This window comes from Trichosurus vulpecula, chromosome 9 (genome assembly GCF_011100635.1).
Source record: "Trichosurus vulpecula isolate mTriVul1 chromosome 9, mTriVul1.pri, whole genome shotgun sequence".
NCBI classification, from domain to species: Eukaryota; Metazoa; Chordata; class Mammalia; order Diprotodontia; family Phalangeridae; genus Trichosurus; species Trichosurus vulpecula.
In genome coordinates this window covers 132,676,985-132,702,475 of record NC_050581.1, presented here as the reverse complement: position 1 = coordinate 132,702,475, position 25,491 = coordinate 132,676,985, and the positions used below count along the sequence as shown (strand labels likewise).

The 25,491-nt window shown below is 38.7% G+C and overlaps 1 protein-coding gene across 4 annotated transcripts in view; it reads left to right on the top strand.

The window, feature by feature from the left end:
* COBL (cordon-bleu WH2 repeat protein) overlaps positions 1-25,491 on the top strand; it is a 347,141-nt gene that overhangs the window by 121,330 nt on the left and 200,320 nt on the right. For 3 of the 4 annotated variants that reach the window (XM_036737677.1, XM_036737674.1, XM_036737676.1), the window contains 5 exons: positions 2,997-3,207; positions 5,087-5,315; positions 11,317-11,361; positions 15,255-15,346; positions 19,017-19,091. In XM_036737677.1, the coding sequence (XP_036593572.1) occupies positions 2,997-3,207; positions 5,087-5,315; positions 11,317-11,361; positions 15,255-15,346; positions 19,017-19,091 (652 nt within the window). The remainder of the gene's footprint in view (positions 1-2,996; positions 3,208-5,086; positions 5,316-11,316; positions 11,362-15,254; positions 15,347-19,016; positions 19,092-25,491) is intronic. The other variant, XM_036737675.1, reaches the window with a different exon arrangement.

Here is a 25,491-nt window from a genome sequence, read left to right as displayed (position 1 = left end):
CCTTGAGCACCCCCCCTTGTTTTATTTAATACATTAATAACTGCATTTAATATCAGTACTTTGTGCCTTTCTCCATTACCTTTCTCACTGAGGGCAGGAACCACATTTTTGCTTTTCATTGTATCTTTGGCATTTATGTCACAGTAAACAGTCAACTGATTGTGTAGGCCTCATCAAAGTACATAAAATTGAATTACAAACTGTGTATAGATAAGATATATAGTACCTAGTCTATATTAAATTTCACATTAATATATTATTAAATTCACAAGTGCCTAAAAGTTCTGTAATTTGATCAGTGTGAAAAGCTATAGGTGTAGGGCTTTCTTCCACACACACAGATTGCAGCCCATCTCTGACTTAGTAGCAAGGCCCTAGGGAGTTTCCAGAGGGACAGAGAAGTTGTATAATTTGTTCAGCATCACATAAGAACCAAAGATGGGATTTGAACTCAGGTCATCCTGATTGCAAGACAAGTTCTTTAGCTATTATTCCTTCCTATTGCCACATGTGTAAAAATACTAATCTACAAAATAAACGATTATTAGGGATAGGGACCAAGACCATTGGTTTGGAGAATTTGTGGTTGGGAAAATTCTTTCCACTAATGTAAGTTGGCACCTTCTCTATAAGTAACTGAATCTTAGATTGTATCCCCAAATACTGAGAGATTAAGTGATTGCCCAGGGTCATAAACCTAGTATGTGTCAGAAGCTAGACTTGAGCCCAAGTCATCCTGGTTCCAAGGCTGCTCTTTAAACCAAAATGTATCTCTATTCTTTGACATTTATTAAACACTAATTCTTTGCGAGGGGTTGGGACAACAAAGAATAAAACGAAACGCTCCCTGCCCTTAAAGTGTGTTTTACTGAACGATACAATGTTTTAGACTATAGGGCGATTCAAAGAGGGAGATAGCTTAACTGTAGAGAGTCAGGAAAGGCTGTACATTTGGAGGTGGTGTTGGACTGAGCCTTGAATGTAGTTCTTGAGTCCAAATTTAAAAAAAAAACCAACATGCCATAAAATTTAATCCTGGAGATGCTACTTATTAAGTGTTTGACCTTACATAAATCACTAAACTTTTTTGGGCCTCAGTTTCCTCATCTGTGAAATGAAGATCTTTTGCTAAATGGTCTCTATGGTAGTAGGTCTGAAACTTATGATTCTGTAGCCTTCTCTAAGTTTTAAATATTGCAGATACTGACATTGGTAGGTGCTTAATTATCTGAATTAACTTTTTAAAAAAATTACTGTTATACCATTTTGAGCAGATGAGTGGAAATACCTGTAACAAAACCCTGATTGTATTGCAGTCATTCAAAGTGTATGTGTGTTTGTGGGGTGTGGAGTGAGAGGGGAGGGTGTCTATGTAAAACATTCCTGTTCTGTTTAGAACAATGCAAGCACTCTCTGCTAGTTATTGGTTGAGATAGGAGATTGCACTTAGGACATGTTCCCAGTGCTCACAAAATTTAACCTAATAAGGAGATATGACACATACGCAGCTCTCAATAATACAAGATAATATGGTGCCACATGCATTAGGGAGGTTCAAGCAAGATGCTGTGTTAAGGTCAAAGATATAGAAGGTTGGGCCCAGGAATTGCATCACATTCCTGGTTGAAGAGTACTGAGACCCATTCACTTATTTTTGCACATTGACTAGATGTTTGTCCCTCCCATGGCTGTACCCAATTCCATTCAGGTGACCCTGAAACTTACTGTGAACTTTAAGAGGTGTGATCCAAGATGACAGGACAGTCATGAAGTCCCTTGCCAGGCGAAGTTGGCATAAGTCACCCTGATTCATAGTCTTCTTGTTCTCCTTGTTCCCCCTTTCCAAGCCATGTAACAAGCAGTCGACAATTTTTGTTATTTCTGCCTTCATAACTGCTCTTGCTTCTGTCCCCTTCTCAGACTCATGCGGCTGCCTCTCACCTGGACTATCACAAGAGTTTAAGAATTACTCTCCTTGCCTGAAATACATCTTTCATACATCTACTATACTTGATTTGCTTCAACTATAGGTCTAACCGTGTCACTCTTTTTTCAGTAAACTCCAGCATTTAATGCCTTTTCAGCTTTTATTTACATCCTTGCCTTGCCCTACTTCTTTCCAGAAAGGCTGGTTTTCTTGTTCTTCCTCAGACACAACACTCCATCTCTTCTCTCCGTGCCTTGCTCTGGCCACCCCAGAAACTGTTACACAGTACTTAGGGGGACATCTCCAATTGACCTCATCTTTATCTTGCCCCTGTACCCAAATGACCCTGGAGGAGAAAGTGAGGCTGGTGACTTTGCACAGCCTTCTCTCACTTTAATCCGATTCACTTGCAAGTCATGGCATCACCTCCCTGATGTCATTGTCTTCTTTGAGAACAACAACACAGTACTTAGCACATAGAAGATACTTAGTTGGGGCATCTAGGTCGCCCAGTAGTTAGAGTGCCAGTCCTGGAGTCAGAAAGATTCATTCACATTCCAGAGGTCAAATTAGGCCTCAGATACTTACTAGCTGTGTGGATAGGTCACTTAATGCTGTTCGCCTCAGTTCTTCATCTGTAAAATGAGCTGGAGAAGGAAATGGCAAATCACTGCAGTATCTTTGCCAAGAAAACCCCAAATGGGGTCAAGGAGAGTTGGACACGACTAAAATGACATAATAGCAACATAGTAAATTATGTCGTGATTGATTTATTCATGCGAGGATGGTGTAAATTGAGACCCAGGAAAAAAGCTTGTCTTAAATATTTATTGGTATTGTCACTGCTTAACTGAAAGCTAATTTTTAGTAGTCCTAAAAGCTATTGCTTCAGTCCTTCTCAAGCAATATTAAACTAGAAGAAAGACTAGAAAAGTAGTCTTTCTTCTCCTGTACTAAAGATTAGGGAAGTTGTAGCTGCTCCGAATAACCATGAACATTATTTAACCTTGCTTACAGTAATGCCATGATGGACCGAATAACCATGAACGTTATTTAACCTTGCTTACAGTAATGCCATGATGGACCTGCTGGTCGAGCTGTGCCTCCAGAATCACCTAAATCCAGCCCACTATACCCTGGAGCTCAGGTCTTTGGAGACCCAACAACCTTTGAGTTTTAAGCCAAATACTTTAATAGGGACCCTTGATGTACACACCATATTCCTGAAGGAAAAGGTCCCTGAAGAAAAGAGCAAACCAGTTCTCCAGAAGGTGCCTGAGGTAAGTTGGGCCAAAGGTTTGAAGCCTCTCCCTAAGGTTGCTTCTTATGGCCAAAGTTATTGCTTTTTCAGTGTCACACTTTAGGTCCTGGAAATGAGGCATGGAGTGGAAACAGTATTGCCATCAAAGAGACAAAGCCAACCCTGACCACAATGGTACGTTGAGAGAATGTTGGTAAGAGGGCATGGTGAAGGTAAAAGCCTTTATTTTCTGTCGCACCACTCCAAAAAGGGGAAAACAGCTGAATGTCAAGATTCCTAAACTTCTTTCCCTCTGGCTTCCTCTCTCCCTTTTCCTCCTCCCATTTTTCTGTTTATTAGGAGTTTTTCCCTATCCAAATAAAGACCTAGGGGAGTATTGACATATCAGAACAAGATGTTTAGATTTTTTTAAAAAGTTTGTTTTCCATAAGGTTGGAGCATCACTTGGGGTTGATGTATTTTTAGGAAATTAGTATCTGGGCACTGAGAAAAATGGAAGAGTGTGAGTGACTGTGTGTGTGTGTGTGTATAATTTAGTTTTACAGTTGTTATTCATTCTATTTAGACTACATCTTAACAGAAAGAAACTTAATTTAGGCTTCTGTTGCTAATTGACAGTAAGTCTAATCTTTTTTGTAATGTTAATTACTATTTTTCAAAAAATCTTTCACATGCATATTGCTTTAGTGAAGAGAAATATATTGTTCTTAGATTCCTAGAACTTAAAGATTTGTAGAACTTCTTTATGAGCTGCTGTTTTTTTAATTAGATGAAGTAACATATGGAAGACCTTGGCTCCAGGATTAATTCTTTGGCCTATATAGTTAATACTACATTTATTAAATATGAAATATTCTTCTGTTAATTGTTGTATTTTTAGCTCAGTGGGTATCTTAAAGAAATTTGGAATTAAGTCCTTTCTATTAGACCTACTCATGAGAAGGGAAGGGGAAGAGAATAAGCATTTTTATAGTGCTTACTGTGTGCCAGGGACTGTGCTAACTGCTTTTTTCTCATTTGATCCTCAAGGCAAGCTTGTGAGGTAGGTGCTATTACTGTCTCCATTTAACAATTGAGGAAACTCTCACAATATATTTAGTCTGTGACATTTGGCTACGGGCAGTTGGACTGAGACCTACATTTTTAGTTAGTTGTCTTAACACTGTGAGAGTAGTGGTACCAAACCTTCTGAGCTTGGGCAGCTCTGTCTAGGTGAACCTTCAGAATTATTTGGTCTGACACAGTTCTCTATATTCCTAGAGAATCGGATGCAATTAAGTTACTTGTTTGTTTTTCCTGGTTTCACTTGCTGCTTACTTTTTTAATCTTATTTTCTGGGTTTAAAAAAATATATACATATATATACACATACATATGTCAGCTAGTCATGTGTTTATATATACATGTATACAAACACATGTATATGTATGTATATCTGCATACATACATATGCACAGCCTTACCCAGATAAATGAATACATATATGACAATTGACTTCTTAAATAGCATTCCTGATGGCCTCTTTTTTTTTAAGGGTTGATTTATTCTCACCTCTAAAGCCATGTTGATTTCATAAGTCTACATGAACCTATTCAGTACTGATCTGATCAGAACTGCTGAACCATAGTAATGTGTGTATATTTGGTGTCAGATTCTTAGCTCTTTCTCAGCTGTTGATTGTCTTTCTTTGCCATCCTGTCACTCAGCCTTGTTATTTGATGGGAAGGCTTCTAAGAAGGGTTGATTTTTCAGCACCTCCCTTTGGCAGTGTTATTTCCCACCAACCCGTTGGGTTTGTAGCAGGCTTTATGGCTAAATAGGTTTCTGTCCACCTTGCTTCATGTGCTTGTGGTGGTGGGGAAATGTTTATATCTTTTTCTCTGATATTTCTATTTCAGAAGTCTGTGCGGCTGGTAGTGAACTACCTGCGAACACAGAAGACCGTAGTACGAGTGAGCCCTGATGTCCCACTGCAGAACATTCTCCCAGTTATTTGTGCAAAATGTGAAGTCAGCCCTGAGCACGTCATTCTCTTAAGGGATAATATTGCCGGGGAGGAGCTGGAGCTTTCCAAGTCCCTGAATGAGTTGGGGATAAAGGAACTCTATGCATGGGACAACAAAAGAGGTGAGAGGAAAGTTGTGTTGCGTACTGTATGCCCCATCTCTGGATAATGCCATATCCGTGATCACTTATGACTTACCATCCTATTTGAAGTGCTTTGTTTGTTATTCAAGGCAATGCTGCTCACTTTGGTTTTACAAAGAATGAAATTTTATCCTAAACTGGGAGGAGGTAGAGTGCATATTTACTCATTTGCTCTCTTCCAGTCCTGATTGTGCCCTTCTGGGTCAGACCACATCTCCTAGCCTCAGCCACAGACATTTTCTTCTCTATCTGTTGTACTTCAGGGCTGTGAGACCTCTTCTGTTCCTTTCGTTGGGAAATAATCTCTGTCTTCAGAAGTATCACAATACTTTTGTCTGTGCTGCAAGTTTTCCCCGGGTCTGTGATTTCACTGATTGTGGGTACTCACTCCCTCCAGTGGTATAGATTGAAACTCATCTGCCCCTTTCCAGTTCTTGTATAATTCTTATCCTCCATAGAGAGATATGACCAGTGAACCAGAGGCCTACGTCCATCCTGATCACCTAACATTTCATGAGTACCAGGGCAGCCTTAAAGTTGCACTCTGTGTGGAATCATGGGAAAAAATGGATCATGAGAAAAATAATAACTATTGTTTGGAAGAATGTGTTGTTAAGTAAAGGATGAACAGAGCGCTATAGAGTTCAGAAGAGGGAGAGAGTACTCCCCTCAACTTCAAAGGAGATCAAGGATAGGCGACTTTATGTACTTCTTATTATAAATTTTTCTTTGTATTACAGTTATTTGTCTCTGGGACCTCCAATCCCTTCACATGAACAATTCATCCTTTATTTACTAGTTTTCACTTGAGTCTTCCCAACTTGGACAAATTCCTCAATTTCCCTGAGTCTTGATTTTCTCATTTGTAAGATGGGAGGATTGGACTAAATCATTTCCGTCATGCTGTGATCATGTGATGCCAGGGTTTAGAAAAAAAAATCACTTACCAAGCTGAAAACTTCATGAGGGCAGGAATAGCACTTTGAATCTGTTCCCCAGAATACCTCAAATATAAAAGGCGCTCAAAAAGTGTGAATTGAATTGAGAAGGAAAAACAAAGTAAATAGGGGAGGGGAGGAGGTAGGAAAAAATATCCTAGAATGTTTACACTCACTGAGAAAATGGGGCTGGAAAAGTGGGAGCAAAGCCACTAGTATCCCAAAAAGAGTTTGGTTTTAGTATCTAAACTCCGAGAGCCAACCATACCCACCTTGGTCTTCCATTTGGCTCATTTGTGCCTCTGAAGCTCTGTCTGGAGACGTTTACCACCAGAAAGAAACCCTACATTGCACAGTTGAGTTCAGTGGCAGTGGAGTGTAATAGAAAAGAGTAGTAGGCAGACCTGGGTTTGAATCTCACCTGTTACTTCCTACTGTATATGTGACCTTGGATCAGTCACATCTCCTTTTGGGGTCTTCATTTCTTTATCGATAAGTTGAATGGGTTAGGCTAGTTACAACTTAAAATATCATCCAATTCTAAAGTCTGTGAGCCTATGACCTCCCAGGCATTGGAGTCTGGAAGGAAGGCCTGGATTTGAATCTCAGTTCTGATATTTATTAACTGTGTAATCATGGGGAAGTCACGTTACCTATTTAAAGCCCAGTTTCCTCATCGTTAAAATGGGACTAATATTTGTAGTACCTATCCCACGGGGGTGTTAGGAAAATCACGTGAGATTTGATTTTAAAGTGCTTCGCACACTTTAAAAATAGTATGTAAAGTATAAAATAATCAGTAAACATTTGTTGAGTACCTACTATGTTCCTGGCACTGGGGATACAGAAAAAGTGAACACGAAAACATTTACACAACAGCTATATACAGGATAAATACAAAATTATTAACAGAAGGAAAGCCCTAGAATTAGGTAGGATTGGAGGAAACTTCCTGCAAAAGATCAGAATTTAGTTGAGACTTAAAGGAAGCTGGAGAAGTCAGGCAGAGCTGAGGAGGGAGAACATTCTAGGCATGTCATTATTAAGACAAGTGAAAATGACAAGTGTAGAAGATGAGTATTGGAAAAATTAAATTATTATTGTATGAGCAATTCGTTTTAGTTGACTCAGTTGAGTAGTTTGTATTAACTGTCTGCCATGGGATTTTTTTTTAAATTGGAGTGAGAATGGGGAGGATTTTGAAATTGTCCCCAGTTTTAGAACAAAGGAAAGAAACTTAATGGATGAAAATGAGTTTTAAAAAAAAAAACTCTAGACTACGCAGAATAATGTTTTGAAAAGTTATTCTTTCTCCTCACTATTTGTTTTTGTTTTCCGAGGATATTTGTTTGGTAACTTATATTTGGGTCTTCCACTACACTATGATTGGTGGTTATTTTAGTTAACTCGACAAGTGGTCATTAAACAACCTACCATGTGCAAGATACTTTTTGCCAGGCATTGAGGATCCAGAAGTAGCTTGCACACAGGGCCTTCTCTGAAGAACCTTACAGTCTAATAAGGAGAAGGAAAAAGGTTTAAAAAACTCTGCTCTAAGGGAAATTAAGGAGTATGAAGGGAGGCCCAGGTAAAGTACTAGGAGTAATTTGAAGAGATAGTAAGAACACTTTAACCTGAAGGAAGGCTTCTGAGTAGGTCCATGAAGAAAGAAAGTTCAGCAGGCCAAGATACAGGTATAGTAAGGAACTAATGAGTATAAATAATGAATCCTTCGAAGTGGTCACATGTATTCAAGATCTTACTATTCAATTACGATTACATAAAATAAGATGATTGCTTCCAACCCAATTGAAATATGCCACACAAATTTGTATAATGCAACCACTTTAGAGGATTCATTATTTGTATTAATTTGACCTTAGTAGGTACAAAGGTAAATTTGAACAAAATATAGAGAGGAATACAAGCAGGGCAAATATTAAGAACAAAGAACTCCAGCTTGGCTGGAGTGTAGAATAGTATGAGATATGCCAGGACAGGTAGGTAGGAGTTCACTTGCATATGGGACCTTGAATGCCAGTGGAGAGCTATTGAATTTTTGAGTGGAGAAATGACATGATCAGAGTGTACTGGGGGTTTGAAACATGTGTGGACCACCTCAGGTGATGCCATCCATGTGGAAGATGCTGTGGGATCTGCTTCTCAGAGACTGGTTCCATGGTTATTTTGCGTTGCTATGTTGGGTACAGCCTATTCCATTGGCTATGTAGCCAGAAAGATTAGAGTCTTTAAAACATCTTGACTCAGCACTTTTCCTGCATCCAGCCTGCCTTGGATTCCTGCAGTTCTGGATCTCAGAGGCTTGATTTCCCAGGCTGGATTGGTGACTCTCCTCTGCACTTAAAACAGAATAGAAGGAAGGAAAAGTCCAAAACACTAGGCCTACATTTCTTGGGGCCATGTAGCCTAAGAGGAAGAGAGGAAGAAGAGATCCTAGGTTCCCTCCTCCTTTAGATAAGGTTTTACCAGCTGTGAATGAAGGAATGTGTGGCCCAGAGGCATTTTAAAGATGCTGTGCATCCTTCTGCTCATGTACCCAGTAGAAAAGGCTTCTCTCTACCATGTGGTAGGCTAACACAGAGTATTCATATATACTCCCTTTTCCCAGAAGCAGGTCCCTAGCATCTTCCATACAAACAACACTGTCCTTGGTAGTCTAAGCATGTCCCAAACCCCTTGTTACACTAGTAATACACTAAGAATCAATCAGCAAGTTCTTACTGTGTCAGTACTGTGCTAGAGGTACAAGTGAGCTTATTCCAAAAATGATGTGAATGACAAGATGAATAGGGAATATTCTGAAGACTGGAAGAATCAGTTCATTATCTTGTCTATTTTAAGAATCTAGATTTGAACCAGAGTAGCTATAATGGAAGTAGAAAGGAGAGACTAGATGTAGGTGAGATTGTAAGGGTAGCTTGGTTAGGTTTTAGTTATTTCCAAGACATGTAGAAATAAGAGAATAGGAAGAGGAAAAGATGAGTGCACAGTTATGAACGTGGAAGACTGGGGAGATTGTGGCATCAATATCAGAAATGCAGAGTTTGGTGGGATGGTAAAGTTAGGTGGGGAAAATCATATGATTCTTAGATAAAGCTGGAAGGGACCTCGGAGGCTGAGTCCAATGCTCTCCTTTTACAGATGGTGAAACTGAGGCTGAGGGAGGTTAAGTGACTTGCTGAAGGGTCACAGAGCTAGGAAGTATCTGAAGCATGATTTGAACTCAGGTCTTTTGAACCCAGCTCTATCCATTGTGACTCCTCACTGAAAAGATAAGTTCAGTTTTTGTATATACTGAGTTTGAGGAATTATTGGTAAGATATCTAAGGTAGAGGACATTTGTAAATATGGCAGGAACTCTGGAGAAAGGTTAGAGGTGGAAATTCAGATTTAGAGTCATCTTCATAGAGGAGATAATTGAAGACAGTAGAATAGATGAGATTTCTAAATGGAAGAATATAGAAAGAGGGCCAAGGCCAATATATTAGGAAACAGGAGGAAAAGCAAGTGAAAGACACAGATAGGAAAGGTAGAATTCTATAAGAGAGATATATCTAAGACGCCAAGGGAGAAGACGGATATTAAGAAGGGGAAATGTGTTCTGTGCCACAGAGAAATCAGAGAAAATGAGGACAGGAAAAAAGGTTGAGAAAGTTCTTAATCATAGGCCTGGATTCCTCCCTCCTCTCCTCTCTCCCTTCTTTCCTACCCCTCATATATGGAGTATAGATTTTCCTTCCTTAAAATGAAATTTTAAAAAAATCATTTTGAGAACAATATTGGGGTTTTGTTTTGATTTTTCCCTCAACATACTTATTAAACTTAAATGAGAAAACCCTGGGGGTCTTTCTAATACTCCAACCCATGATGTGGTTATGTCATAGGATAATGGACTTTGAGCTGGAAGGGACCTTGAAGGCCATCTAGTCTAACCCCATCATGGTACGAATGAGTCACTGAAGCCCAGAGAGGTTAAAGGGAACATGAGGTTGCTGGAGTTATAGTGAGATGATGAAATTCCAGATGTTGTTTGAAAGATACATGCAGAGTGCTCTACCAGGAAAAGGTCCGATGAAACCTGGTTTTCTGCCACTTAATTGTTCTCTAACTAAGCTCATGATTTCCTGTAACGTAGCCCTGCCATCCAGCAGGTGAAACAGCCAAGGTACCAGCAAACGCACCTCCTGCCAAGGGATTCCCTGCCCTTTTGGCTAACAAGCCTTCTTAGGACACTTCAGTGGCAGTCAGACAAAGCAAACAGCACCAAACACAGAAGAAAGGAAAGATGGATTCCTTTTCCTTGCTCTTTTTAGATGACCTTTCCTCCCCTCTTCCCCACCCCTACCCTACCCTACCCTACCCATTTCAGACTTCCATTGGACTACTTTTGGATCCAACTAAGTGGCCCATTCCCATCATGATTCACATTTTTGGGTGCTCCCCTCCCAGGCCTGCAGCTGCCTGGGGAGATATTCAGGAAAGTTTGTCTAGGATGATCACTTTACCACTGAATTAATTGATCTTCCTTCTTTGGTTTCCTGAGGCTTTGGGGACTTAAGTTTGAGAGTTATTTGAAACAACTCACTCCCAAAAAAGAAGCTCTCCTGCCCTCTGCTGGTGTAAAAATTCTTAGCAGCTGAGAACCTAAAAAAACACTGTCCAGGTAGCTATAATAGAGGCCAATACTTTGACTTAGACATCCACAGAGGGGCAACATGGTGGAGTGAGAAGAGATTAATTAGACAGGGAGCCTGGAAAGACCTGGATTCCAATCCTGTCTCTGACAATTGTTATTTCTGTGAACACAGACAAATCAGTTGGGCCCTAGAACCTATTTCCTAGTCTGTAAAATAGGGTTGACAATACGGGTAAACACCTCCTTCCCAAAGAGCAAATGAAATGTATGTATGTAAAGCACTTTGCAATCTGTTTTCATTGTTTTATGTCTTTGGTTTTGCCTTTATTGATTCTTTTTTTAACTATTTTCCCTTGTTTGTTTTCTCATTGGCTGTTTTTTCCAGTTCTTCTGACCAAAACTCAATCAGAACCTTCTCTGGTCTATCGAGGTACAGTAAAGGCAAACTTAAGGTGGCAGCTGAGCCCTCTCTGGGACCTGCTTTGCATGGCCGTGCCTCTGTTTTAGAATGCAGTTTTTGGGTGGTGGCTGTGTAATACGGAACATGATGAAATGAGACAGTTTATAGTACCTGTGGATTTGGGAGTGTGAGGACGGGGTTGTGTGCTGTAACTGCATCGTGATTGATTACATCCTTTCCTAATTTCCTTTGGGGAGGATGGAGGATAAAAGGGGGAAATATCCGCTGTCTGAAAATCTGCTATGGTGATTGCGTCTGCTTATGAATGAGGCTGCCTTAGAAAATGAATACTTCGCGAATCATTGACATCCACCCCCACCAGGTAGCTGTAAACCATCAGATCAGGGCCCAGGTTATACATGCAAAATAAGAAATCAGTTTTCCACATTCTTACCTACCGTCACTGTAAATGGAACCAGTTCGTGTGCCTTCCCAGCTCAGAGTGCATTGGCCTTCAACTTTTTTACTTTGTTTTAGTATGAGTTTTTAAGTCGTATTTCACACTTATCCCTCTGTTAGTTTTCTTTGTTGGTAACTGATTCTTTAAAAATGTGCACCTCCAAAGGAGTGCTGAAGTCACAGAGAAATCCTGTATTGCCCTATGGGATGGCTCAGGACTGCCTTTCAGAAATAGCTTTAGGAAAGGAGAAAAGAGGCCTCCTGGTACAATGTAAAGGGGACTGAATTTGCAGCCAGAGGACCTGCATTTGAACTCTGGTCTGCTCTTTATTTCCTGTGTGTAAGTCAAATAAGTCATTTGTCCCTCAAAACTTTAGTTTCCTAATCTCTAAAATGAGGAGGTGTGAGATTTCTTCCAACACTGAAATTCTTTGATCCAAAAAGAAAACCCTGGTTTTGGTCTCAGCGACAGCACCCTATAATCTGGGAGTGTCAATGCTGCGTGCCTAGCCCACAGCGAATCTTCCTACTTTCACACATTTTGACCATTTTAAAAAGTAGAGGCTTGTTAACTACATGCAAACACATGTGTGCGTGCACACACACATACACACACACAATTGCTTTGTGTCAACCCAAGGGTAGATACATGAATAGATATAAAAATGAGTTATTAACTAACTCTTCGCTAATTGAGGTCAATCAACTGGGGAAGTGAGCACTCTGAATTAGTTACAGACCTCTTGATTGTACAATATTTTTGTTACTAACTCATGCATATAATTAATCATCAGGCCACTATTAAGCACACTCTACTTGTCAGGCACTGTGCTAGGGACCAGGGATACAAAAATAAAATCGAAATCAACCCTGCCTTCAAGGAGATTTTGTTCTATTAAGAGAGATAGGTATAAGTAGTCAGAATATGTCAAACATAAATATTAGGTCCTTTTGAGGGTGATTTGAAGCTAGGAGCATCTAGTCAAAGATAACTCAAAAGATGGAGGTGCCCTTAACAAAGATGAGGAAGTTTGGGGGAAGGGGAGCTGGAGATGCTTATGGGACATCCAGTGAGATGTCTGGAAGGCAGTTGGTGATGAAAGACTTGAACTCAGGAAAGTGACCAGGGCTGTATGTATAAATGCTTGTTGAGGTTGTCCTGGATTCAATTTTATCATGTACAGAGCAAAAGTTTACCCTTCTGACTATTCTTTTCCTCAATCTACCATCAATTTTGAATTAATAATTTACAAATACATACGTTTGCTTTTCATTCCATAAAGCTATTTACTTCTGCAGTTTCGTAGACATAGAATGTCCCGTGAAATCTGGGTCAGTATGGCCATCTCAGACTCCCTCAGAAAAATCTGAAGTTACTTTCTCTGCTTCCTGAGACTGATTCCTCTGTACCAACTGCCCAGCCTGAAAGTCATCTGCTCCCATATCCCATCTCTCCTTCTGGAGCCAAAATGGTTAACCTAAATAAAAATAGACGAAGTCTATTTTATTGTTTCAGCTTAGTTGAGGCCAGAACGTCATGGAGTTTTAGGTACTTGGCAGTTACGAGGAGGGTATCAAGCAGAGGGTGATTATGAGGATAAAACAAAATACCCTTCCTGTCAGGAAGCATATGCTGTTTCTGACGCTAGGGAGTGACTGAGCTTGTACCACTGGGCCTAACCCAGACCCAAAAGGCCTTCTGACCCCTTGGCCCCCTGGTGTCATCTCACTTCCCTAGACTCACCCATCGTTCTCTACTGGTAATTTCTTTGGATGAATAAATAGGTGACCCTCTATGGAAGTAGGTGACTGGGCAAAGAAGTCTACTTTCATGGCAATCAGTCGGTAAACATTTACTAAGCACCTGCTGTGTACCTGGCACTGTGCTAAGTGACGGATTTACCAAGAAAGATAAATAGTAATCCTTGTTCTGACTTCCTTGAAGTGTACATACATATCTGAGATTAGGAGCTTTCACTGAAAACATTAATGCTATGCAGATAATGGCTTTAGGAAGTTTCACACTTTCCTCAGCCTGTCTTTCCTCTCGGGTGTTCATAAACCTGGACTTTGCTAACAATCTTTTTCCTGTGTGCCTGTAACATTTCTAACATTTGGCGTGAATTCTGGAGTGAGGAGAGAATAAAATAATCCTTAACCTTGTCTGGGGAGGTAGCATCTTGATCATCCTAGTTTATAAAATAATAATCTCCAGCTGACAGACTAGAACTCTGGTTGCTGTACACATGCAGAAAGAGACAAGCCACCTGCAAGGAAATCCAATTCCTTTTCCTTCTTCCTGCCTGCCTTAGTTTACCCATCAGTAAAATGAGGATAATAATAACTACTCTTCCCACCTTCTAGGATAATTGCGAGACTCAGATGATGATTGAAAAAGCACTTTCAGAGTGTGATCTTTAATAACATAAAGGTTTGATTTTTTGGTGAAATATACACATTATTAATAGAGGATTTTTATAGAATGGCATAAACTTATGAAAATAGAGAACCTGTCCTCATCATTCCAAAGCACTTGATTTGAGCTCCAATCATCAAGGTTTAAGGAGAATTTAACCAGCTTAACTGCTGGAAGAGCTAGAGGTTCTTTGCCTTACTAATCTAGATACTGGCATCTTTGTTGGACGCATTTAACAGTAATGTTAATGGTGAAACTTATATGTGCCTTTGACATTATTAGAGAGCCTGGCAATGGGCTGGATAACTAAAATCTTCAATAAAAGGCAATTGGAATTTGGAATACTTAATATTTTTAAATGTGGTTACTTTTGACAAGAAATATCCCACATGATGCACAAAAGTTAGAAGGTGTTTAAAGCAAATCTTTCCCCTGCTTTCCTGAGAGAGAAAGAGAGAGCCCACTAGAGAATATAATCATGGAAGAAAAACTGCCCTGACTGAAGGAGATCAGGGAGGAGATTTGGTAATGGATCTGGTAGTGTAGGTCATGGAAGTTTCTAATTTCAGAGTTTCTGATACCATCAGTGTTGTTCTCTGAACTGAAGAGCAGGTTTTTTTTTCAAATAGAAGGTGGTGGTGTACCTCATAATTAAGCCTCTTTGATCCCATATTTAATTCCTGAAGCATGGCATCTATTACACTGTTCCTATAGCCCCTAATGCCTGAGAAATTTCTGTTCAGAGCACTGTACACCCCCACCCATCTGTCCCCCAAAATGCCTTTCTTTAAAAATTTGTTAAAGATGTCTCACCTGCAGGGAAAAAAAAACCTACTTGGGTTTATTTTCATTCCTAAATAGGTTTTTAAGGGGTTAGACAGCTATCACTAAACTACTAATGGAAGCTAGGCTTACTTAATACCGTTCGTTGTTACATGTTTTTCTTTTTCTCTTCAACTTGTGTTTTAAAAACTTGGAATTTTTTGAAGTCCTAAGTCTTCAAGATTTGCCAGTGAGAAATAACTGTCACCAATTTAATTATTTTCAGAAACCTATAGAAAATCACTGGGCAGTGATGTCATGGACAAAGAGAAGAAGAAATTTCTGGGGTTTTTCAAAGTCAATAAAAGAAGCAATAAGGTAATGACTGCTTTTCCTTATGTGTCAAATACTCCCTTAACTTCAAAAAGAGTATTTATTTTTCAGAAAATTAATTCCTTGAGGTATACATTAACTTATCGCTAATTTGTAGAGTGTTACTTGCAGATCAGTGCATATATGATTTTAGAAATAACTCCAGGTCTGAAAAATCTTGTTTTTCACCTGTGTGTTAGAATAGAGCTTGTATAAGATTCACCCCCTCTCTTTATACTGTGGAACTGGAGAACATGACCACAAAACTCTAGAGCCACTGATTTTTTTACTCCAGCCCCCAAGGCCAGGGGGTGGGGAACCCGCAGTCTCGAGGCCACATGTGGTCCTCTAGATCCTCAAGTGCGGCCCTCACATGTGGCCTTGTGGCTGCAGGTTCCCCACCTCCGGAAGGAGAACTTAACCAGCTCAATCCCTGTCACCTGTGTTCTTGACCTTACAGATTTGATTAGTGAAGTGTATTTGCCTACTAAACTCTTCCATTGTCTTGTGGAATACAGCCCATATCATTTATTTCTTTATAATGTTAAATATTTTTAAACTTGGTATTTTGGGAATATCATTGGGAAGCTTTTCAAAGTTAACACGGTAACACACTGAATGTCTGATAGAAAAGAATTAATTGTTTTATAAGGCGCACATTTGTTTTCTGGTATCATTTATGAGCTGTCCAAAGCTATTAAGGCTTTCTTGACTAAGAATTGAAAATATCTGGTAAATATATGTGACATATAGTCAGTATAACTTGTATTGTTTTCTTTTGATATTCCTTTTTCATTTATCCCCAGTTTTTTTTCATTAAAAAAAGACCGAAGGAGAGTATACAAAAAACTCTTGATCGTTGTAGTTAACCTTTTCCAATGATAAGCAGTTAAAGTTTTGAATAGCAAGGCACTAAAAACTTTGTAAGGACTAAAATAAAATCACAGTTTATTTCACCAAGTCCTCCAGTTCAACATGTTGACTAAGGGAGTAGAGAATTAGAACATTTCTGATTCTCCTCCTTATTGTTTTTGGAGAAATATCTTAACTAGGGCATAAAGAGAATTGAGAGATAGCAAGGATAGTTTTGTAAAAACTAATATTTATTCCTTCTATTAAGTTCTCTTTTGCTTTCTCCACTCCATTTCTGGTTTTCTCTTACTAATTTAATTAGCTAAGGGTCAACTAGTGGAGTACTGGACCTAGAGCCAGGACGACTCATCTTCCTGAGTTTAAATCTGGCCTCAGACACTTACTAGCTGTGTGACCCTGGCCACTTAACCCTGTTTGCCTCAGTTTCTTCATCTGTAAAATGAGCTGGAGAAGGAAAGGGCAAACCATTCCAGTATCTCTGCCAAGAAAACCCAAAATGGTGTCACAGAGAGTGGGACATGACTGTAAAGTGACTTAATAACAACAAAACAAATTAGTAATTAATTTTTCTTTTATTATTATTTTTGTTCAAATTGTAATTTCACTCTTTTTCATCCATTAGAGTTGCTCTCACTTGTAGTAAATCAACCTTCATTTGCCTTTTTTGGCAGGGAGTGGGAGGCAGAGAGGTGTCACAATGGATTAGATCCAGCCTTAGACCCTTAACTGTGTGACCCTGAGCAAGTCACCTAACCCTTCTTAGTCTTAGTTTCCTCAGCTATAAATTGGGTTAAGATTATGTTTAAAAATATCTACTTTCCAGGATTGTTGTTATGATTGAATAAGATAATACACGTGAAGTGCTTTGTAAACCATATACCCAAAGGTGTGCTGGTAAATATTTAACAACTGGATTTCTGGAGGAAAAAAAATGTAGAAGCAATATACTTCCAAGTTTAATCTGCCTTATTAACATCGTCTTTATCAGTCTTAAGTTTAGACAATCAATAAAACAATAAATCAAGTCCTGCTTTGTAGCTTTGCCAAGGTGTAAATGCACTGAAAATTTAACATTCAGCTCTTATGAGCTGGTTCAAGCTGGCTCCAGCATACTTCGCTTATATGTTACACTACATAGATGCTAGCCTTCTTTTGTTTGTTTGTTTCGTCTTCTCCTGCTGGTTGGATTTTTTGGTCCCCTCCCTTTACACCTCTAATTTCCTACTGTTTGTACTCTCTTTTGTGTCAGTGCCTTTTTGTGTATGTGTGTCAGCTGGCTTTTGAGTGAGTAAAAAATATTTTGCACTCTGTAAAGAAGGTTAATATAATAATCATAATCGCTCAGTCATATAATACTTGGAAAGCTTAAAAGCACTTTAGGTCCAATGTCTCAGTTCTGTTAACTGCTCACATTTTTAGAGTGCTTTCTGAATTCCAAACCACTTGTTCAAGTAACACTTTGAGGTGGTGAGTTTAGATATTATCCCCATTTTACAGGCGGGAGAATTGAATCAGAGAGCCAGAGAGTTTAAATGAATTCACATTGTCCAAAGTTACATAGCTTGTAAGAAGAAAGTCCAGGACTTAACCCCAGATCTCCTGGCTGTAAGGTCAATACTCTTCCTGCTACAACTACTTCCCTGCTTTTTAGATGAGTTTCTGTAACCTTATTCATCTTAACAAAATTACATCAGCCATGTACTAGCAAAACTAGGAAAACTCACTCTTAGGTGGGCCAGACAATGGTTTATTTCACTAAAGCCCTAAAGTTCCTTATGTTCTCTTGTTTTGTTCTACTCTTGTAAAAATGCGGTGTGTTTTTTAAGTAGCCATGACAGTATTAATTCTCATAATATGTTATTGTAATTACCAAAATAAGATACACTCTTCATCTGTGTAGTGATACAAATTTTTCATGAGATTTTTCAGCATCCTAATATCAAATGGACCATATTTTAAAAGTAGTCAAACTCTTCAGTTGAACCAATCATCTATTTTTATTTTTTATTTTTTAATTTGAAATGTTGAGCTGGTCTTAAGGGAAGACTCGAAATCTTAGGTAATTTACAAAATAAAGGGTCTAAGTTATCTCAAAAAGAAAAAAAAATTGTAGCTTCAGGAGCAAAACTATTTTTTACATGATACAGCAATCTCTTTCTCTCTTCCTTTCTAAAAAAGGGTCAATTGAATGACAGAATCCATTAAACCCACCATCTTATGTCATACAAATATTCAGTAAGAAACTCATACATATATCTTTGTTTCTTACTGAATTATCTTACATCTGTGTTAATGTAGAAAAACTAGAACCTTGTTGGCCGGTCAATGATACTTTTTATTAAACTCTTGGGAAAGATGGTATAAATCAAAGCAATCCCCCCTCTCCCTGAAAAAGTTTCCAGAGTCATAGAAGAGCAAAAGAAATTTCAGGTACCTCAGAGATTTCTAGTCCAACTCATAACCAAAGTAAGATACTCTTTTGTGTGCAAAGAAGAAAAAATAGAAAGCTAAATACAGCTAGATAAAATAATATAGCAACATGCCAAAGGCAGGGGGCAGTAACCCTGGGCTCAGGATTTTAATGTGTTAACCGAGTAAATATGGTACTCATGGCCTGACTTTTGGGTATATTGGTATCTCTGACATCACCCTTTATTCATAGCTGGTCTCCAAGGAGCCCATAAGAGAATCTGGCTTTTCATTGATTTTGGTAGTCTTGGCCTTCTGGTGCTTTTGCTGATTGTTTATCTGAGGTCTTAAATTTTTTTCACCTGATTCTATGGGTAACTTACTTGTGTTCCAGGCTGAGCAGCATGGGATGCTAAGAGTGGACAGTGATGAGGATGTTTTAAAGTCAACCACTGAAAAGAACTTTAATGTGAGTACTAACCCTGCTAATAGGTGCTTCTAGCTAACCATACCTATAGGACTGGCTGTCATAACGGAGAAAAAGGAAATTAAAGTTACAGATCACCTCATAGTCTATGCTACAAGTTCTTAAGTTAAAATATCCATGGTTGGTACCCGTTGTACACAGAAATGAGCACGGGCGCACACACACGCACACGCTGCCCCGTATTGTTAACTTTTCAGCAGTATCATCAGTAGTCATTCTGACTGCGAACTCCTTAACAAAAAGGCTTAAACACTTGGCTATTGACCTCTTGACCTGTCCAAACTATGTTAGAGTGAGGCAGATTCAGAAGTATTTTTGGAATGAGCAGGTTCTCTTCAGTTTAATGGAAATGAAATCCTCCAGTAACTATGGAAGTCACTGGGTATGTGGGTTTCAACTTATGGGCTTGTTTCTCCTCACCACTCACTCGTAAGTTGTCAGTTTAGAACTGCCAATTTAGGAAATCTAACTTTACTTGTTACAACTATTTAAAATTGGTATAATTAGTACAAATAAGCAAACCCAGAAAGGGATCTCATTATTCAGAGTTATACTGCATACTTCCATTTGGCTGGAACTGGTTACCATATATTTTATGTACTTATACATTTTTTGTTGTTGTTTGGGGCAGGTATAGGCAGCATAGTGGATAGAGTGGCAGGCCTGAAGTCAGGAAGACCTGAGCTCAGCTCTGGCCTCAGACACTTACTACCTGTGTGACCTTGGGCAAGTCTCTTAACCCTGATTGCCTCAGTTTCCTCATCTGTAAAAATAATCTGGAAAAGGAAATGGCAAACCACTCTAGTATCTTTGCAAGAAAACCCCAAAAGTGGTTACAAAGAGTTAAACGTGACTGAAAATGACCAAACAGCAGAACAATTGTAATTTTAAATGGTGTGAATTTGAATACATGCGACCATTTTGTGGTATTTATTATATGGACCAATCAAAATCTAGCTTTGTTGAGTTTCATGACATAAGGGATAACATCTAGGAAATGGATAATTAGAAAAGGTGGTATGCTGATCATGTAGCAAGAGAGCGTTGGAACCCAGGAAATGTTTGAAGATGAAGAGGAGGATCATTCTGCAGATTGGGTATGGTTCTTAGAGGTTTTATGGAAAAGCATAAACAAGAAAAACGTAAGATACAGTCGATCCATCGATCAACAAGTTTTTATTAAGTACCCACCATAATATGCCGGGTGCTGGAAATATGGAGGGGAAAAAAAAACAAAGCAAAATGAGGAATTTACTTTTTTCTTTCAAGGAGTTTACATTTTATCTGGAAAGACAGAAGTGCATGCATACACACAGAGAAAGAATGCCTACATCAGTGAGATTAGTTGCCCATTGAAGCAGAAAAGTACCATTGAATTATCATTTACCTTTTAGAAATTAATAATTAAATAAGCATTTCTTAAATGATTTCTATATGCCAGGCACTGTGCTGGGTGCTGGGGATGCAAACACAAAAATGAAAGAATCCCTACCCTCAAAGAGCTTATATTCTATGGGAGGGAGATAATATGTACACATATAAATAAATAGAAAATATTCACAAATGAATACATTGTAATTTCTGATGTGGAAGTTACAAGGAGGAGGAGGGATCAGGAAAAGGTCTCATAGGAGGTGGCGCTTGAGCTAAGCTTTGAAGCAAAATAGGGATTTTAAGAACTGGGGGTGGAGAAGGACTGCATACCATGCATAGTGGGATATTCTGTGTAAAAGCATGGAGAAATGAAACTTTGGGGGTAAGCAACAGCAAGAAAAAAGGTTTGTCAGAGAGAGCGAGACAGAGAGAGATTGAGAGATCCTAAATTATTACACACGGTGATGTGGTCAGACCTATAGTTCAGGAATACCATTTTGGCAGCTGTGTGTGGAGGATGAACTGGAAACAAGAAAGACCCTAGGCAGGGATATCACTTAGGAGGCCACTGTAGTTGTCCAGGCAGGAAATCCTGAGGACCTGAACTGGGTTTGATGATTGTAAATGGCAAGAAGGTGATGGATGTGTGACAGGTATAAAGATGGAATGGACAAGACTTGACAACTGATTAGATGGGGATGAAAGGGGAGGGAAAAAAACAAAAGATGACTCCGAAGTTGTAAGCTTGGGTAGTTGGAGGGATTCTAATGGTCCCTTGCATAAAAATAAGAAAATTTGGAAGAGGAGAGGTTATGGTGGAAAGATAATGAATTCTGGTTTGAACAGATGTTGAGTTTGAGCACCTGTAGAATGCCCAGCTCTGAAAGGTCCATTAGCGATGCAGAATTGCAGCTCAGGAGAGAGTTTGGGGCTATAAATAGATTGAGGAAACCTCAAAATGGGATTCTTGAAGTCTCCAGTCATAACCATTAGCTTTTAGATGCAATTTCTTCCAAATGGAGTTCTACTAAGGCAAGTCAGTTGTCTTACTAGAATGTTCCTTATTTTTAAAACATCTTAAGGAATCAGTAATTCATTATATACTGTCATCCCAGTAAGATACTTTTCAGTAACATGCATTTAAATGTAAGTTATTTCTTAACAGTAAATGATCATAATGTACTTTTAAACTGCACTGCTGTAAAACGTAGTGTTGGAATAAAGCTGTGGGGTGAATATAAATATTATATTTCTATAGTGCTGTTTTAAAGAGGCAGAGAGGGCTTTCACCAAAGAAAAGTGAGCAAGGCTACAACATAGAATGCTCTGTTTCATCACAATACCAAAACACAAAAGGGACCCAATGTGTCTGACATCATATAGACAGAACAACTAAATAAGGGATAAATTTTTCATTTTTTTGTAATTATTGCCCTGCCATTTATAGCAGCCTCAGTTTTCAGGACCTTAGCAAAGGCATTTGGGGAGGCCCTCAGATTTCATTGACAGGTGTACCAGGTTGTTATAAACTCCTTTGGACACCTGATTTTTTTTTTCAAATGTCATACTTACTGTTTATGTGCACCTCTGAATTCTCCCACCCTTTCCCCTGAGAGAAGCTCAGTCTTAGAGCATCATTCTGAAAAGTGCAAAATTACAATGTACAAGACTAATTTATCTCACTGCCCCATCCATTTATACGCTTATCTACTTGGGCCACATTATTTTAGGTTTTTCATGAAAACAACAGCAAAGACAGACCCATTCTGACACTGCCCTGTTTTAATTAGCTGTATCAGCTTCCTGTTTGAATGGCATTCTAAATTTCAGACTCGGGACTGGAAATTTAGAAGCCAACATTATCCTTGGTTTATCTTATGGCTCGGTTTCCAAACATGATTTGTTTCAATTGAAACATCAGACTAAGACTCAGGTCTTGAGCTATAATATGCAAGTAATGACTAGATGGGGGCAAACCATATTCTTCTTGTTAGTATCATAGCTGTAGCAGTACTTTCTGTACACAGTAGTAGGCAGCCAGCCCTGCTAAAGACAAATAGGATGGAAATCAATTACACAATTGCTAAATATATTTAAAACCTGAAAGTCATAATGGTTGTCTTTGATATCCCTATAAGAGGAAAAATGTACTAAAAGTTTACCCCATCATTGTGATTAAGAAGGACCTTAATAATATCAGGGGCAGGGAACCCTGTTCTCAAATACTTCCTTAGTACCAGAGATTTAATGTTTTTGTGTGTCATAGATCCTTCTGGCAGTCTGGCAAAGCTGATGGAGCCTTTCTCACAATCTCTCTTGTTTTTAAATAATTGAAAGGAATTGCTAAGTTAGAGATCATCCCTTCCAAGTTCATAGATTCCCTGAAAGCTATCCACAGGTTCCTTGATGATCTGTGCCCTCCTAGATTAAGAATTTCTATTCTGTCTATTATTTATGAGTGATGGAGACTTGATAAAGAATGTTATCAGACTTCTTAGATCTTATTTTTGTGTTTTATTACCAAGATGTACATACAGCTCCAGCATTTGATAGCTCTTCTCTGTAGGCATGTTCAGTCTAACTTCATCACTGTGTTTGGGCTCCATTTGCTCTCATCCCAGAGTGACAACCTGATGTTATGTATGGTGATAATTATAACTGATTATGTGTGGTGATAATTATAGGTAGAAATCTTTATTATAATAATCAGTAGCATAAGTTTCATATTGAATTTTGTAAATAGCATGTGTTCAAATGCATCTTGTTACATTTGAAATTTCAAGTAATTTTGAAGCCTGCAATCTGGGCTGGTTCAAGGATACACTTACCTATTTTTTTAAAAAAAATTAAACTTTCCATGTAAATAGTCAGAATGATCTGACTATGAGTGATATGAATTTCATTGGGACTGGGGCTTCAATTTTTGTCTTCTTATCTCAAACACCTGGCACAGTCTCTGGCATATCATAGTGGTTTGATAAATGCTCATTTAGTTAAATGAATCTTTAGTGGTCTAGTACGTAGTAGGAGCTTAATCTATGTAAAACAAAATTAAATGTGCTCCATTGAATTACAAATGACCCATAATATGTTAACCCGTAATATGGTGGTGTTTTTATAACTAAATGAACTCTTGAAATATCCTTTCCCATATGATTTTATGCAGATTATTCATGATACAGATTTTCCTTCCATGGTCCAGGAATCATTTCTTTTTCTGCCTAATAGGGAGAAAATTAAGTGGATGGCATGGTGTCTATAAAATTGGGCTATTTTTAATAATGGAGTGAATTATCTGAGTGACTTCAGATAGTATACTTAGCCTTCTTCTGGGAAATATGAACTCAAGAAGACAGGTTAAGTGGCTTCAGGGCAACATAGTTAAAGTAAATAATAGAGTATTCAAACTGGAGCCAACCTCAGAGATTATCTCTTCCAACCCTCTCATTTTATTTATGGAGGAAATGAGACCCAGGAAAGTTACATGCCCTGCCCAAAGTTTTCCCTATTGTGACAGATCTTAGGATCATTGATGTAGAGCTGAAAGAGACCCTAAAAGCCATTTATCCAATGATAGGTTGTGACCTTTTCCACATCAGAAAATGTACTAAGTGTCTGAGATGGTCCTCTTGACTCCAAAGCCGGTGTCCTTTTCAATGTACTATCCTCTCTTCCTGGGTCTTGAACCCAGATCTTCTGACTCCTAGTCCAGTGCCTCTCCAGTCAGCTGTACTAGATAACTTAGAAACATCTTTTTAAATGAATGTGAAGGTCCTGCTCTACTTGAGTGAGTCCATGGACTCAGGATCTAAATGACATGAACTCACTAAGGGTACAGAGGGCTAGTCAGTGAAAGGGTAATGGAAAGGTGTGTGGTGGGCATAAATAGGTTGAAGTACATTATAAACAATGACTTGTGTGTGAGAAGTGCCTTAAAAGATACCATCCAGGGCAGGGTTCAGCCTTTTGACTGAGTCCAAGTTTTACAGAACAAATCCTTTTATTAAGGGAATTTGTTCTGTGAAGTTTGGATTCACTCAAAGAGCTGCTCTTGAGGACCTAGAGGATCACATGTGACCTTGAGGCCCCAGGTTCCCCACCCATAATCCAGGGGATACATGACTGGAAAATGAATAGTAGATGGACTTCTCAAGTTCTATCCTGGTGCCCCTGTAATATTAAAAGACCTGGGAGAAAGCTTTAAACAGCGCTGGTTGGGCCCTCTTACAGCATACTTAAGACATTGGACCAACTCATTGTGCTGTACATGTAACTTCATGTCTGGACATTAAACACTCTTCATCTGCTTGGTTTTTCCTGAATGATTAATTAAACAAACCTCTTTTGGGTTACTGTTATCTCACCTAGAAGGTCCTATAGTATTCCAGGACTGGTTGTAATCAGCATATCATCTATAAGACTTTGCCTTCCATAGGGAATCCCTCTTCCATTTGGGCTGCACTAGACATCATCCATTACAAAAACAAAACACTTTTTTGAGTACATACCACAACTTCCTGTTTTGTACCTTGTTTGAAATGGATGAGTATGACCAAAGTTATTTGTTTTCTTTAACAAATAATTTTTCATTATCTCAAGACTGCATTTTGCTCAGTTGAATCAAATAATTATTTTATAATGAACAAATAAACGTTTTGCAATCTTGTATTCTTTGTATCTTTTCCCCAAGTCACCAACTTTACATCAGTGTTAGCCTCACTTTTCACTCTTAAGTCATGTATTTGATTAGTTGCCGAATCTTGTTTCTGCCACCACCACATCTCCTGTATATGTCCTCTTCTCTGCACTAACATAGCCGTCATCCTAGATTTAGGCCTTTGTCACCTCATCTTCCAGTGGCCTAGATCACTTTAGTAGCTTCCTAATTGGACTCCCTACCTCATCTCTCCCCTACTCAGATTGTCTTGCTGTCAAAAGCATAGGTCTGACCATGTCGCATGTCAACTCAACTCCAGTCTCACCCTATTACCATTAGGATCAAATATAA